This window comes from Gouania willdenowi, chromosome 20 (assembly GCF_900634775.1).
Source record: "Gouania willdenowi chromosome 20, fGouWil2.1, whole genome shotgun sequence".
In the NCBI taxonomy this organism is placed as follows: Eukaryota; Metazoa; Chordata; class Actinopteri; order Blenniiformes; family Gobiesocidae; genus Gouania; species Gouania willdenowi.
Genome location: NC_041063.1, coordinates 3,536,610 through 3,552,240, shown reverse-complemented (window position 1 = coordinate 3,552,240; position 15,631 = coordinate 3,536,610). Strand labels below are relative to the sequence as shown.

Here is a 15,631-nt window from a genome sequence, read left to right as displayed (position 1 = left end):
ATATCCAACGTTAAAGGTTGGTCACTGCACAGACCAGGACAAATATAAAGAGCCATCATTGAGACAAATATAAAGAGCCATCATTGAGACAAATAATACAATTATATATATATATATATATATATATATATATATAAGTTCCTAGGGCTGGGACGATGTTCTTTTGTGTTGATTTGATTTTAAACCAGATTCTTGGGTACAAATTCGATTTTACAAGTATTGAGTTTTCTACAGTGACGATTATCGTGATTTTTTCTTTATCCAAACATGAATCCTAACCTTCTAAAAATATGTCACAGTTCCAAAAAACAATGCACATCACATCACATTCAGTCATTCACTGATTTATCATTATTTATTCAGTGCTTTATTATTATTTATACTGAAATAAATAAAATATTTCCCAGGGCCCACAGTTTTCCAGTGATCACATGTCATTTTTATTGTCAAAAAATGTTGAAAAAACTCTAAATCCTCCCCACATCCTGCATTTTTTCTCAAATTATTCCACACAATTTCCCCTAATTAAATTGAAAATTGGTCCAAAATAAAATAAAAAAATTAGAATTTGTGAAATTTGAAGTTAAGCTCATGCTTAGATATTGTCTTACATACTTGACATATCATTTATAAGTTAAAGCGCAAACGAGAGCACTATAATAGTGAAGTTACTTGTTGGTGTGTATTTGGCCCCTGAACTAACATGAGTTTGACACAGCCCTGTTAGGCTTATTAGAGTGACAGACTGACATCCTGTTCAGGATGACGCACACAGGTACTGTATACAGCAGCTGTACAAATGAAGTTTTCATCTAGTCTTCATATTGTGGCTGACTGTCCACTGTGTGTGATTTAACAGTCAGCGGTTTGATAGAACAAAAGCAACTGAGACTCATGAGTGTGTAAGTGGACAGAGATCTCATTCAGCTCTAGGGTGAAACACAATGATGAGCAATAATAAAGCATACAGTACAGTAACACATACAGTGTTTGTTTATTTACTCAGTCAAGTTCATGGTATGATGCTCACACACAAAGAAATTAATAACGAGGAGCCTAAAAATGTAGCAGAAATTAATAGAGCATTAAATGAAAAGACTACGTTAGAAATGTAACATTGAACTAAAGTGCAAAGATAATGATTTACGTCGGCATGTACTTTACATGGAGCGGAACAATAAACAAACTTACAATAACTGACTTAAAAATGTATTTCCTTTTTGTTTTCGAAAGCTTTTTGTATTTTTGATTTTTATTATTTTTGATTGTAAACAAAACTTCTTTATTTTATATATTTTTGACTGCTGTACCTTTACATGTGTTTATTTTTATGCAGGCGATTAGTTTAATTTCATTTTTCAATTATTATGAAATATGACATTACTTGTTCCTTGTTAGTTCAATACATTTTAAAAGATGTCATTTGTCAGGATTATTTGGGGGAACCTTCGTTCAAAGTGAGGAACACCCAAAAAACTGATTGAATTGAATTACTAATTTAAATGGTAAAATACACAAATTACTGTGGAAGGAAGTTAAACAGATATTTTAAAGGCAGTGGCTATCCGTACGATTGCCGTATCAATACCGACGTTCTATCCGTACACAGCGCCCCTCATTGGCTAGTTTAGGTCACGTGACTAGGACTAAGACTAAACCTAACCTTAACCCTGAAAATTGTTGCGATATTGGGTTATAACCTAACCCTAACCCTAAGATGCTAAGATGTACTTCGGTAACCGTACCAATAGCACCGGGGGTTGTCTGTACGGCAACCGTACAAATAGACACCTTCTATTTTAAAAGCACGATGGTTTACAGATATCATCTGCTGGTTATGAATCATGAGGAAAAGATTCCCACCCATGAATAGCACCTACCTCGGCAGAGACATGACTTTCCCCCACTTTTCGATGCAGAAGCGTCGGAGGCCATTGGAGCCTCGCAGAGAAGCAAAGCCTTCGTACGGCACGCTGGACGTTCCCGTCACAAACTGCAGCAGCCGGAGGCGCTGCTCGTTGTTGAAGCGCTCCACAGCAGCCCAGAACCAGCGCATCACGATGTGGCCATCATGGTAACCTTATACAACGCACACATAGTTAATAAATGACATAAGAATCAGTTTAGATTAAAGAGACTAAAAAGTTCAGCCATGTTTGAAATGCAACAGAGATTTTAATGTACAAACGCTCAGCGTAGATGCCTCAAAGTGGATTAGTAAATGTAGCCAACACTGATATACAGCTCGGCCGTGGGGGGCTGCCTGGGTTCTCTGGCCCCCGCTCTCTCTGCTAGCCTGGCTGCATCTTCGGGTCCGGAGAAGCACTTGGGTTTGCAGTGGCGGTTCTTGCACATACATCGGTCTACGATGCACTGGCATGCCTTGGACTGTGGGATAAAACTCGTACTGGGCTTCACTTCAGACAAGTTGATCCCAAATACCTGTTTTAGGTATTACCACTCACTCCTTCTCTCTGTCCACAGCCACCACCATTATACCTAAGCTTCAGGCTTACAACTTCACATCTCACTCTCACTTTACAATATACTATATAATCTCCAATTCACAATCTATGCTATGCTAACTAGCTACTCATTACTCTATATAGCTCTCTATTCATTCTTCTCTCAATACAACCTACTCACCACAGATTGTAGAGCCCACAGGTGATGGTTTTTATAAAAGGGGCGGGGTTAACAGTGTTTGTTTGTGACGCAAGATGGTCCCAAAATGTCACATGATCTTGTTATCAGCCAATAGCAAAAATCAATTGTAATAGCTAGGTTTTAACCCATAGATGGCAGTTACTCTGGCAACTAAATATGCCAAATGTAAATACTTTGACTACAATGTTGAGAGTTGGACCAGGATCAATCAACATCACTACTTCATACCCAAGTACATTGATATTTAGCAGAAAAAAGGTTTTTGGGTTTAGCTACTTTTTAAATCTGTCTTAATTAAGAAGATTGTTCCATTTGTTCAGGTTACTGACAGCAATGCTTGGGTTGTGGTAAAGGTTTTAATGATGGAAGGCTTCATGTTGTGAGAGAACACACACTCACCTCCTCGGTACTCAGTGTTACTCCTCCAGTCCCCGAGGTCGATCTCCACAGTCCCAGCAATGACCAGCTCCAGCTCGCGAGCGTCAAACACCGACACCAGCCGAGAGTCTACAACCTGACAGGCAGAGAGTTAGCCACACACGGAACTCTTTGTTCTGTTGGAATTTAATCTATTCTTATTCCAGTGTATTCGTTGAATAGGAAGGATCACAGTTCAAATTCTTACTTCAGGTTGTGCAGGAAGCAGTGCAATACGAGATCTCGGGCTCAACCACACCCTTTTAAGAAAAATACCTAGAACCGAGTCTGAGCAAAATCAAAGAGGAAGAGCCCCGAACTTCATGTGCAGGGCTGATTTATGCTTTTCATTTACATCATCCATTTCTCAGTTACTGTGATAGTGTGTAACCGGACTCCAATAACTAATACAGACATAAAGTTATAATTGTTATAATCTTTTCAACATGTTATTCAACAACATCACAATGTTACAAAAGACATCTCAAGTGATTCAGAAAGTGAGTTTTTAACTGTTTACACGAAGATTTCAATAATGCCATATTTGACATTGACCTTGACCATTCCAAGAAAAGGGGTGAGTAGCTGTGAGTGGAAAATTACAACAAAATGTTGAAACAGGACATGTTTACCTGCTGCACTTGTCTTTGCCTTAAGCAATGGTTTTAGTAATGATTATATAGTTAGATCAACACCCAATTGATTATTTCGAACCTTCAGTTCATAAAAAGTCTCCGTACCTCATAGAAGCCTCTGACGAGTGCCTCCGTCTGCTGCACCACTCCTCGCTCCACCCTCCACTTGGTCATCCGCTCGATGTAGTCCTTCTTGTTCTTCTCTGTCACTTGCAGGTTGGAGCCGTTGGACTTCAGTTCTCGTTCTGTCACCTGAACACAGCAGTTACAATTACAAACAATCACAGTGTTTGTCCAAGAGAAAGGATCATATAAATGTTTTAACCCAAATGTCATGTAAACAATTTTTTTTTAATCCCAGTTTTTAACCTTAAACAGAACTTGTGAAAATGTGACTTAGATTTTGAAATACTGCAACTCAGGCATGCACCGTTTCCTTCTGATTCTGAAAAGCTGCAGCACTGGGAGAAAATCCTTCAAGTTAGGTTGTGGTAATGTGGAAATCAAGGTGGAAACATATGGTCTGACCTGACCAAAGACCTCCTCATTGACTGTGAAGGTCAGGTCCAAGATGTCAGTGATGTCATTGTCCTTCATCCACTGCAGAGACTGATGGAACTCCTCATCCAGATACTCCAGATCAGACAGATCCGTCGGCCTATTGGACACATCAAGCTTACTCTGATGTCCAGTGACTAATGGTCCTTCATTGTGATCATTAAATGCAGCACAGTAAATAGTGGTTAGCACTTCTGTCTCATAGCAAGGAGATTAAAGAGTAACTCAGTTCTGAGGTATTGGCTGACGTGCATCTAGGCTGGAAATAAAAAAAATGCCTTGATTATGGGCCGTTAAGACACGACTGGTTTTTATAAAATCTCTGAAGAATAATCTATGCTATGCAAAATATGCAAAACATGTATGTTTGGTTAAATTCCAGTAGGAGTGAGTGATGTGTGGGTGGGATTTGTCTGCCCTGTGACAGATTAGCAGCCTGTCCACGGTTTATCATGCTGTGCATCCAATGTGAGATGGAATAGACACCAACACTGTACAGCAGTGTTATTCAACCTTGGCGTCATGACCCCATTTTGGGTCGCCTTAAATGTCTAGTACCGGTAATTGATTTAAAAAAAAGTTGCTGATACATTTTTTTTTGTAATTATTTATTCAAAATTAAAATAACAAGACCAAAACTTTTTTTTTCATTATGCTGACTGCTTGTGCAAAATGCCTGACAGGCAGTTTGAGGAACTGGTTAAACTATACTTTAGAATAATTACAAGTGGTAAAATGGTAAATGGACTTGATTTATATAGTGCTTTATCACCACTGAAACAGTCTCAAAGCACTTCACATATCAGCTCATTCACCCATTCACTCTCACATTCACACACCAGTGGGACAGGACTGCCATGCAAGGCGCTAGTCGACCACTGGGAGCAACTTAGGGTTTAGTGTCTTGCCCAAGGACACTTCGACACATAGTCAGGTACTGGGATCGAACCCCCAACCTCTCAATCAGAAGACAACTCTCTACCACCTGATCCACGGTTGCCCAAATGACTGTTACTTCAAAGTGTAAAAACTGGTTACGTGCTTCCTTGTTAGCATGATGGCCAAGTTTTAGTCTGATTCAGTCTGCCGTGTTTATTATATTTTTGCAAATGCAATTTAAAAATCTGCAAAATGGTGACTTGCACCTGCAAGCTGACTGTATAAAAATGGAGAAGATTTAGGATGTCCAATTGTGTCGTGGTTTACAAAATCCTTAATGGATAAGAAAATAGTGAGTATAGTTTAACCAGTTGCTCAAACAGGCATTTTGTACTGTCAGCAAAATGAAAAAAAAAAGTTGATTTGAAGTGCATGAATTTTTTTTTCTATACCTCCGACGATTTTTTTTAACCTAAAAAAAAAACCTCGACTTTGATTTTCAACTTTTTTTCTGAAGTGCATGAGGTTTTTTTTTAGCCTCCGATTTTTTTTTCTTCTGTGGCCCTAATACTCTTCTGTAGTAACACAGTATGACAAACATCATCAAAAACTAATTCTAGAAGGAAAATTAAAGTCTTTGGGGTCGCCGGAAGTTTATGAAATTAAAATGGGGTCACAATTTAAAAAAGTTTGGAAGCACTGCTGTACAGAGTAAAGTGAGTACAGCAGATGTATAAGAAGTTCTGATTTGATTATTGCGGTGAGGAAAGATTTTAAACCCAGAAAAAGAAAGGTAAAAATGAATTTGTGAGTTCACAGTGTGTGTGTGTATGTGTGCATGTGTTTGTGTGTACTGACAGTCTGAGCAGGGCCTTGTAGAACGGTCTAGTGAAGAAGGCATCCAGTAGGTACTGATGAATCAGAGCCAGGCCCAGAATGCGACCACTGAACCTGAACCTGGACACACACAGTAAAGTAGTAAAGCAGATTTCACGTGTTATGTCGTCCTGCTGTGTCCTCTGCTACGTCTGTTGGGTTCAGGCTTCCCAGGCCTTACCATTCAAGGTGATTCTCCACAAACGCTGACATGGGGCTGATCTGAACGGTGTAGGTGTCATTGGCTGAGTACTCAAACAGACCATAGTATGGATTAAACAGCTCCTGAGACAAGAGGAAGAAGAACTCCCTGGACGGACCGCTGTAGTCCAATCTGCACAGACAGAAGCATATTTAGAAATATTCCAGCAGGGTCAACGAGTGGCCGATGATGCAAATCGTCCATCGTTGATTTAAAATCTGAGTCCAAGTAGAATTGTTGATTTTAAAGAGTTGATAGTGATTAAGGACAATGTCCTTCTGCTTCCAGGAAACCAAGCAAACCAAGGTCCCTGTTGGAGGTTTCTGATTGAATCATTCTGTCTCTCCATTGGTTTGGAATTACTTGGAAACAAATGAAATTAAACTGGTAGCCAGAACTCTCAAAGAGTGGATCCTCTATCAGAGGCTACTACACTACTTTACCTCAACTGTTCTGCCTCACAGGATACCCCAGGTAAATGTGACAAATGTGTGTGTGTGTGTTTGTCGTACCCTTCCTCTCCTAAGAATGTGACGTAGAGTTTGTTCCTCTGCAGCTCTTTTCGGGAATACGCCATCACCTGGTTAAAGGTTCCTTCCAGCAGATGTTCTCTCCTGATCAACAACCTGGAACAACAGGACACATCTCTGAGTAAACACGGGCTGAGATAACACAAGCATGCTATAGTGGTTTGTTGTCTAAGAAAGACAAATCTTTGCCTTACAGACTGTGAACCCCAGGATGCTTGTCTAAATTAGGACACACTATCATCAGGAATGCTTCTTACTTGATCTTGCCAGGTCCCTGACCATAGCCTTTAGCTTCTAGTTTTCTGTAGAAGTTGCGTAGTTTGGCTTCAAAGTCTCTGCGATAGGGAGCAGGAGCCCGGGCCCTCTGCAAGCCTGAACACACACGACACACAGAACACAGCAGTGGTTGACTTTACTAAAAAATAATAAAGGACAGATGCAGCAGAGCAAAATGTAGCATCCCACTGTATGTTACACATTGTAGTTTTTTATCCCCTGCCACAAAATGTGAAGGGGGACATAGGTTTGAGCTCCGTCCCTCCCTCCATCTGAGTTTAAGGGGACAGCTTTTCTCAGAAAGATAGGATCACCAAATTCGGAGTGTGGCTTCAGGGTATCAATACCTTGATGGAGTTGGAAAATGGGAAGCATGCAATTATTTTTTCTGGAGTTATTGCCCTTGTTCTGTTATTTTTACTCTGTTCGAGGTTTCTTCAAAGGGGACAGCTTTTCTTAGAAACTGTTTAAGATAGTTAGTAATTTTATATTTCTGTTGTGATAATATTTTCTTATGTATACATCTAAATTCTTAGATTTAGGACATTTAGGAAAAGGTTGTGAGTTACAATGACAACCAATCTGGGGATGTTGATGACTATGTCTTATTGTTTTTAAATTCCTTGCCATTAATTAAACATAGAAACATATAATCTGGTGCTGCTTGTGTCAAATCATAGAGGGAAGTCAATGGTGGATTTTGGCAATCAAATAACATAATAATCATATCATAATAAAAGAAAACAGTCTGCTAGAAAAGGCTTGATAAAGTGATGTGACAATAGTCAGCAACAGTAAGTATGAGAAAAGCTGAGCCATTTATTATTAACCAATGGGTTACATACAGTATATTTTAACCTTAAACCAAATAATATTCTACAATTGAATGGAATTTGGAGATTTTAAAATACAGGCTGAAATAATCTGAAACTCTGTTTTTTGTTTTATTTTGCTGAAATTGGACACCCTTACTAATTTAACCAGATTCCCTTTAAGAGATATTCCCATCAATACCAGCACTAAAACCCAAACAGGGATGCCTCTGTGCACGCTTACATCCTGTTTGAGCTCATTAGAGAGAAACATGAGGCCAGACTGTCAAACTAACCTGACTCATTCAACGTTCTGAACACGTAAGGTTTTTCTCTACCTTTTTATTTTAACTGAATAGCTCCGAGGAGTTCTCCGACACGAGTGGTACTGTATCAAGGTGGTTTATTCTCATTACAGTCATAAGTAAAATACACACACAGGTGGTTAGCAGAAGAAGCCTATGTGTGTCTCTGTCTATCTCTATCTGTGTCTGAGCCTGTCTCTGTCTGTCCTTCATACCCAGCAGAGTCTGATATGTGATCTAGCCATATATCACAGGGCAGGGCAGACCAACTCTGTTCTTGTGGTCACGTGAAAACAGTGCAAAACTTGTCTACAGGGTCTACAAGTCAGACATTAAAAATAACAGAAAAAAGAAATATCTCAGTTTTTCTACAGCATTTGGCTTATTGTTAGGCACTCTTTTGGGGACGATTTGCTCATTCTTTACTCCTACTACTGAAAACACAGATAGGAGTGTTGTCATGGATCGTACCAGGAGAGTTCTGTGGGGAAGACGCCGGTGAGCAGCGAGGGGAGAAGCTGAAGCCGGGGTGGATCGGGTGAGGCGGCACATAAGACATGATCTCCTCTTCAAAGAGGCTAAAAACCAGAAAAGACAAGTTCAAACTGTCTGTTCTACACGACAATGACGCTGGGGTGATTCTTTACCTCAACAGGATGACCAGGTCAGCATCACATGACAGCTTCTCCACTCCCTGAGTTCCCTCTGTGCGGATGTAGTGGATCTTTTCTCTGTGGGTTTAGGAGGAAAACTTGCCTTTAGTATAAGAAAGCTAATTTAACACAATCTTATAGGCAGTTTTTAGAGCAGAGGTGTCAAAAACATTTTAGTTTAAGGGCCAAAGGTGGACTAGCCACAAACTTTAGGCAAGAAAACTAGAAATCAAAAAAATATTCAGCCCTATAAATATATGTAAAGTAATGGAAGTTATTGGCAATATCCAATCTTTGTTAGTGACCAATTTGCATTCATTTTGGAAAAAATATTTTTTAACAATTTGCAAACAAAAATGACTGCCATCATGTGGTGAAAGCCACATGATGGCAAATATTGTCAATATTCATTGAATTTATGGATTTGGAAGAACATATCTACAACTGGTATTTTCACACAATGATTCCCGTTTTCTGTAATTTTGATTTTATCCCACAGGCTCTATTTGCTGCTCTAAAGGAACAGATTTGGCCCCTTGGCTGTCAGTTTGATTTAGAGGGTTAAACCAACCTCAGAGCATGATTTCTGCTCAAGCTGGCCTGGCGTTCCTGCAAATGGTCAAATATGTTGGGCTGTCGTAGAAAAGCCACAATCTTATCATTGTAAGCTGAGGAAAGACCGAGACACAGCACATTAACATCACTATAGTTCATGTTGAAAATCTGTGCGTCCCCAGATGTTATAAAGGTGCGTACATGGAGCGCTCAGATGCTGCGGGTCAGCTTGATGTTGGTTTCGTAAAGCAGCCACCAGGCTGTTTGCAGGTCGCGCCATCAGTGAAGCTCCTCGGCTCCTGGACACATCAGACGCCTGAGAACAAACACATGGGGCGGATTATAAGATCTGTAATAAAGGGTGGGAGGTGCGTCCCTAAATCCTTTGGGGCCGCTGTTTCCTCACCTCCTGTGGGGAATTCACTAAGATGGGTGCGTGTGTAGAAGTGGTTGAGACCACTCTATTAAAATGAACATTTTGCTTGTTCAACATGGAGAGGTGAGTGCACAGAAGCACAAAATGACATATGAAGTTAAATTGGAGGTGGGTGGACTTCTCTGTCTGCTGCACAAACATTTAATAAAGTAGAAAACAAATTAAAAAAAATTAAAATGCTGTTTAATGAACTTTTCCCCGAATTTAATGTGGCTGCTCTGTCAGATTTAGTCCATGGAAAACAGGAACAGCTTTGGACACAAACTGTCCTATTGATCTGTTGATACCATTGATCTGAGTTACTGTAGCAACAGAGAAATCAGTCTGCAGCACTTGAAGATGACCTACGGAGCATCATCCAGCAGGTCTGAGCTCCTGAGTAGCGCTCAGATGGGAACCTTGTGCAATCACTGCTTAAATTATGCAGCTGGTCAGCTTATTCTGGCCTGACGCTCCTTGCCATCAACGCGATGCGAGAGTTTGAGTCAAAACATGGAGAGGAAGACGCAGCTCAGGTGTGTCCGGAGTGACAACCATGAATCTCCATGCACAGCATCCTCTCCTGCCCCTTAATGCAGTACATGCTGATATCAGAGAACAGCATTCAATGGCTGTGTTTGAAATGGCATACTCCATACTATGCACTATCAACTCATATTGTCTACTATATACTACAAGTATGGCTAGAATAATGACCAATGATGAGCGTTCCCACTGAAGTATACTTCCAAGTTTCCCAAGATGACTTTTGAACCTACAACGACAAAAACCTGAAGCACACTGAGGCTAAATATCTGTTGATTCACCACCTTTAACATTTCTGAAAGCATTCTAAGTGAGAAAGGGACAAAGTAGAATATCAACATGTGCTCATTTGATCCATAAAACTCACTGCAAATGACATCAGACTTAGTATGAGTAGTACGTTAGTAAGATATTTATGACACGGCTAATGTCTATTTGTGGACAATGAGAGAAAGTTAAGGAAGCATTTTCTATTCTGAAATCTGTGGACAGTGTCTATTCTAAGCTCTGCAAGTTTGAAGCCTGATGCTTTGGACTGATATGCTAGGCTAGGTGTGCTGTATAGGACGTTTGTGTTAATACCTCTCCAGCGCTGTAGCTGCGTAGCCTCTGCAGGTGCTGTCTGTGGGCCAGGTGACCTGGCAGCCGGCCACTCTGCAGGGGGATCCGAGGGTCGATGAAGGTTGTCGCTCGACTGTTGTGATCCACAAAAAATGACTAGAAAACACGAAGAAGTTCTAAATTAGACAAACCTAAGCATGCATGCCTAATGTTGTGTTTCTACACAAGTATCTCACCTTCCCCTGGGGGTCGGTCTTTATCTCCCAGCCCCTCGGCAGCTCCAGCTGAGTGTCGGCAAACTTGTTGAGGAAAACCACCAGGTCTCTGTTGTGCTGGTAGCGCTCAAAGTTCCTGGCATCACGGCGCACCTTCAGGATCATGTGTTTGACGCAGCTGCTGTTGGTGAACATGCGGTACGCGGCCTATAGACGGACACAAACACCAGCAGAGAGTCACAGAAAACCTGAGGAACGACTTCCTGTGCCGTGACTCCCACATCTCACACAAAGACTCACATAGTTGCTGTGCAGCATCGTGAAGAACTCAGGGTGCGTGATGAACTTGACTGCAGGTGATTGGAGGATATGGCTAATCTTTTGGTGATTGACAGGGGAGGCGGGTCCTACAGAGAGACAGGGAGACTTAAGAAGTTTTCTAAAACTACTTTTTTAAAACTTTTGGAGATAGGAATCAACCAAAAGTAAACAGTGAAATTATTGTAGTCACTGGATCATTGGATGATGAAGATCAGAGCGTTACCGGGCGGAGGAGAATCTGAATCAGCCTCTGTGCTGGTGCTGCGCTCCAAACTTGGACCACCCCCCTCCTCCTCAGTAGCCATGGTCCTCTGAATGCTCTGGTACCTGGTTGACCAAAACATCACCACACATTGTTTGTCTGCTGTGGAAAATCATGGTCGTCTTTGTTCTCAAGAAACCACATATCAGCAGTGCTGAATGAACTAGATCTCTATGGAGTTCACATCTTGCCAAAACCTCGCAAACACACAAAACATGTTGTACTCATGCCCAATGATTCACAAACAAACTTGGTGTGGTTTGCAAATATAAAACTTAATTACCAAACTAATGCATTTTGTGTGGCATGTTCTACATGTATAGAGAAACATGTGGGGCCTGTATACAAAGCCGAGTATATCCTGGATATCTCTCGTTAGCGGGCTTCACCTAACCAAACATTCTCTGTCACAGAACAGCTGTCCTACAAAGCCAATTATCAACACATTCACTTAACCCAGGGGATTTTAGCCAGGCTACGTGTGCGCTCCAGTGACAGGGGTAGAGATTGCAGTGTCAGACCAATCACAATCACAGGAAACTGTGTAGAGCAACTTACGTCACAATTGAGGAATCATTCTTTAAAAATATGAAGAATCAAAATTCATAATTCAGGCCAAAAACAACACTGTTGCTGCAGCAAAAGCAGAAAGGAATGAATGCAGGCAGGAAGCTGCTGACACTGTTAATGCGTAAAAGCATGAGATCATACAATATTAATAAATGGATGATAAACGGACAGTGCTCTGACGTGTTTGTTTTCACGTAGTCCTCAATATATCACACACACACACTTGCATTGTTTTCCTGTAGTATGTTCCTGCTGAAGCTGTAAATGTCATCTATGAATGACTGAAAAAAGTCTGTGATACGGGGAGCGCTAAACACAGGTTTCATCAGCTGACTCCATCGGATATGAATCTATCTCTTTCCTAAAGGATGTCATCGGTAAATGAAAGGGTTGCATTTATTAATTAATGATATTTCTTTCCTAAGCTCAGCTGTCAGATCTGCACCAACCAGGATCTAATAACAAGGGGCAGGTCATTTTTCAAGAGAACTGATTGGTCAGGAGGCGGGACTTTTCTCTTATTCAGCACTAAACTTGGTCCCAACCAGGTTAGACGTTCAGCCTAAGTTACCATGGTGATTTAGCTCGGTATGAAGTTAGCCAGCATCAGGACACACCAAATAAATCCCGATGCGATAAGAGGAAATTCAGCTTTATAGGCCTTGTAAGACCTGCAGCGTTAGTTGTGTTCTGTTTATCTTATGATTTGTGTGCGTGTGTGTGTGTGTGTGTGTGTGTGTGTGTGTGTGTGAGACCTTCTATTAAGCTGTTCCATCTGCTGGGTGGAGCCTGAGCGCGGGATGTCGTTGCTGGTCTTGCCATTGTTGGGTCTCTGCCAGGTCGTGGTCCTGTTCACGTGGTCCACGTAGAAAACACGACCGTGGCTGTCGATCCGAGCTTCCCAGTCTGCAGTAACACAGCAGTGAGGGAGTGGAAGAGCCTCTGAAAATGATGTGTTACACTTTACTGCTGACTGATGACAACACGTAGATCCAGAATGTCACCGACCACTAAATCTTAACGCTTTCACCATAGAGTTAAAATCCACATAGAGTTAAAATCCACATAGAGTTAAAATTCCCATAGAGTTAAAATCCCCATAGAGTTAAAATCCACATAGAGTTAAAATCCACATAGAGTTAAAATTCACATAGAGTTAAAATCCACATAGAGTTAAAATCCACATAGAGTTAAAATCCACATAGAGATTTAAAATCCACATAGAGTTAAAATTCCCATAGAGTTAAAATCCACATAGAGTTAAAATTCCTGTAAAGTTCATCCTGCCTTGTTTGTTTAGGAAATCCTTTGTTTAAAGAAAGTGATGAATTGGTCCAATATGAAGCTTTTTGCTAAGGAATTACTGTGAAATGCACAGCTTCAGCTTCCTACAACCTTAGTGACTTGAAGAGGAAGAGGATGGATGGATGGATGGATGAATGGATGGATGGATGGATGGATGGAAGGATAACCGTAACGCTGACACAGATTTTAATCACTAAAAATACCCTAAATGTGTACGTATCTATGAGGAGAAAACTATTTAGTCATATTTCCTAAATTCAGTCTGCTGTAACCGACAATAACAAAAAGTAAGTAAGTAGTTTATTTATAAAACGCTTTTTGCAGATAAAATCACAAAGTGCTGTACAGAGTTGTGGTAAAAGTACAAGTGCAACACAATAGAATAATAAAACAAGAGTGCATAAATATCATAAGAACAGCAACATTAAAGGACAAATAAAAATTAAAATCCAGTTAACTAAAAGCTTTACTGTAAAGTGTAGTCTTCAGCAGTTTTTTAAAAGTGTCCACACAGTTGAGCTCCCTGAGAGACTGGTGCAGGTTATTCCAGAGTCTGGGAGCTACAGCCTGGAACGCCAGGTCTCCTCTGGTTTTAAATTTAGTAAGTTAAAGCAAAGGATTAAACACTAATATTTTGTAAAGATTGTCTTCAGATTTTGCAAATGATGTCCATTGAATCCACCAGCTGTTAATTGTAGAAAGATTCTCTAACACTATGACCTCTGGGAAAGAAAGACAAGTGGGATGAAAGCAACACTGACCTCCATTGGAAAGAACACGCTAGTGCATTATTTAAACTGTGGCCACAGATTTAAACATGCTGCTCAATGGAAAATCTAAGCATGATGTAAGTGTTTTTCTCTGGTTAGAAAAACAAACACAAGCAATGGAAAATACACAGGCTGCATGCACACACACACACACACACACACACACACACACACACACACACACACACACACACACACACACACACACACACACACACACACACACACACACACACACACACACACACACACACACAGAGAGGGATGGATGGGACTCCAGAGTAAGACTGGGCGCTGATGGTTCTTACTTGGAGGTAAAGCTTGATCTGTGGCAGCAGGAAAATAGTTTAGGTCATGGCCGGGTCGCAGTACTGGGAGATGGCCAACAGAAGGGGAGGAGTCTGAGCCTACAGAGACAGGGCGTAAGGAGTTACCAGTAAGCTGTAGATGAGGTATACCAGCCAATAATTACACAGCTTTGTATTCAACACAGCCAGCACCTAAATCACGTTTAAATATTAAAATACTTTTAATCATTCCAAAACTGCAGCTCTGCTCGATACAGTCGCCATCAAAGTTGACCAATAACAGAAAAGACCAGTAACAGGTGCACACTGGTTTTCACTAGGGGTGTTCTGATCTGATATTGATATCGGTCCGATATCAGCCACAAAACGAATATCGAATTGTATTGGACTGCATCTAAAATCGCCGATATAAGCTCGCCGATAATTTATTTATTTTATTCAATTGTAGAACACTGTAGATGTTATGTTGAAGGTTAAGTAACCAATCTGTTAATAATAGAGTCAGTTTTTCTCATCCCTACTGTTTCTGACTATTGTTCTCTGTTTGAGTAACGTCATTTCATCAAGACTTTTCAAACATTCCACACTACAAAATAAGTCATAAAAGTATGTATGATCCGTGCTTATATTGCATCGGATCAATATCGATATCGGCCAATACCCAAGGCTGCAATATTGGTATCGTATCGGAAGTGAAAAAGTTGTATCGGGACATCCCTAGTTTTCATACGAGGCTGACCTGATATTAGGCAAAGGTCAGAAAGTTTGGCTCAGCACCAGTAAAAAAACAAATCACTGATGGTATTGGTATTTAATAATTCATAAATATTAGAGATTTTTGATATTAGCTTTTTGCCAATATCCATTGTGCCAATATTGTCCAACACATAATTTCTGATATTACCTGATATGGTTATATACATGAACCAATCCTCCCACATAACTTTAAGTTACAATATATATATATGTATATATATCGATATCTAAAAACAA

General features: G+C 40.4%; 1 protein-coding gene across 6 annotated transcripts in view; it reads right to left on the bottom strand.

The window, feature by feature from the left end:
* hecw1a (HECT, C2 and WW domain containing E3 ubiquitin protein ligase 1a) overlaps positions 1-15,631 on the bottom strand; it is a 66,488-nt gene that overhangs the window by 7,247 nt on the left and 43,610 nt on the right. For 2 of the 6 annotated variants that reach the window (XM_028434430.1, XM_028434431.1), the window contains exons 12-29: positions 14,639-14,737; positions 13,011-13,197; positions 11,647-11,750; positions 11,403-11,509; positions 11,124-11,309; positions 10,909-11,043; positions 9,567-9,681; positions 9,382-9,478; positions 8,805-8,888; positions 8,629-8,735; positions 7,022-7,136; positions 6,747-6,860; positions 6,214-6,366; positions 6,015-6,113; positions 4,248-4,377; positions 3,825-3,971; positions 3,067-3,181; positions 1,881-2,079 (exon numbers count right to left, since the gene is read on the bottom strand). In XM_028434430.1, coding sequence (XP_028290231.1) covers positions 1,881-2,079; positions 3,067-3,181; positions 3,825-3,971; positions 4,248-4,377; positions 6,015-6,113; positions 6,214-6,366; positions 6,747-6,860; positions 7,022-7,136; positions 8,629-8,735; positions 8,805-8,888; positions 9,382-9,478; positions 9,567-9,681; positions 10,909-11,043; positions 11,124-11,309; positions 11,403-11,509; positions 11,647-11,750; positions 13,011-13,197; positions 14,639-14,737 — 2,293 coding nt within the window. Of the gene's footprint in view, positions 1-1,880; positions 2,080-3,066; positions 3,182-3,824; positions 3,972-4,247; positions 4,378-6,014; positions 6,114-6,213; positions 6,367-6,746; positions 6,861-7,021; positions 7,137-8,628; positions 8,736-8,804; positions 8,889-9,381; positions 9,479-9,566; positions 9,682-10,908; positions 11,044-11,123; positions 11,310-11,402; positions 11,510-11,646; positions 11,751-13,010; positions 13,198-14,638; positions 14,738-15,631 lie in introns of those variants that run through there. The other 4 variants (XM_028434432.1, XM_028434435.1, XM_028434433.1 and 1 more) reach the window with 4 other exon arrangements.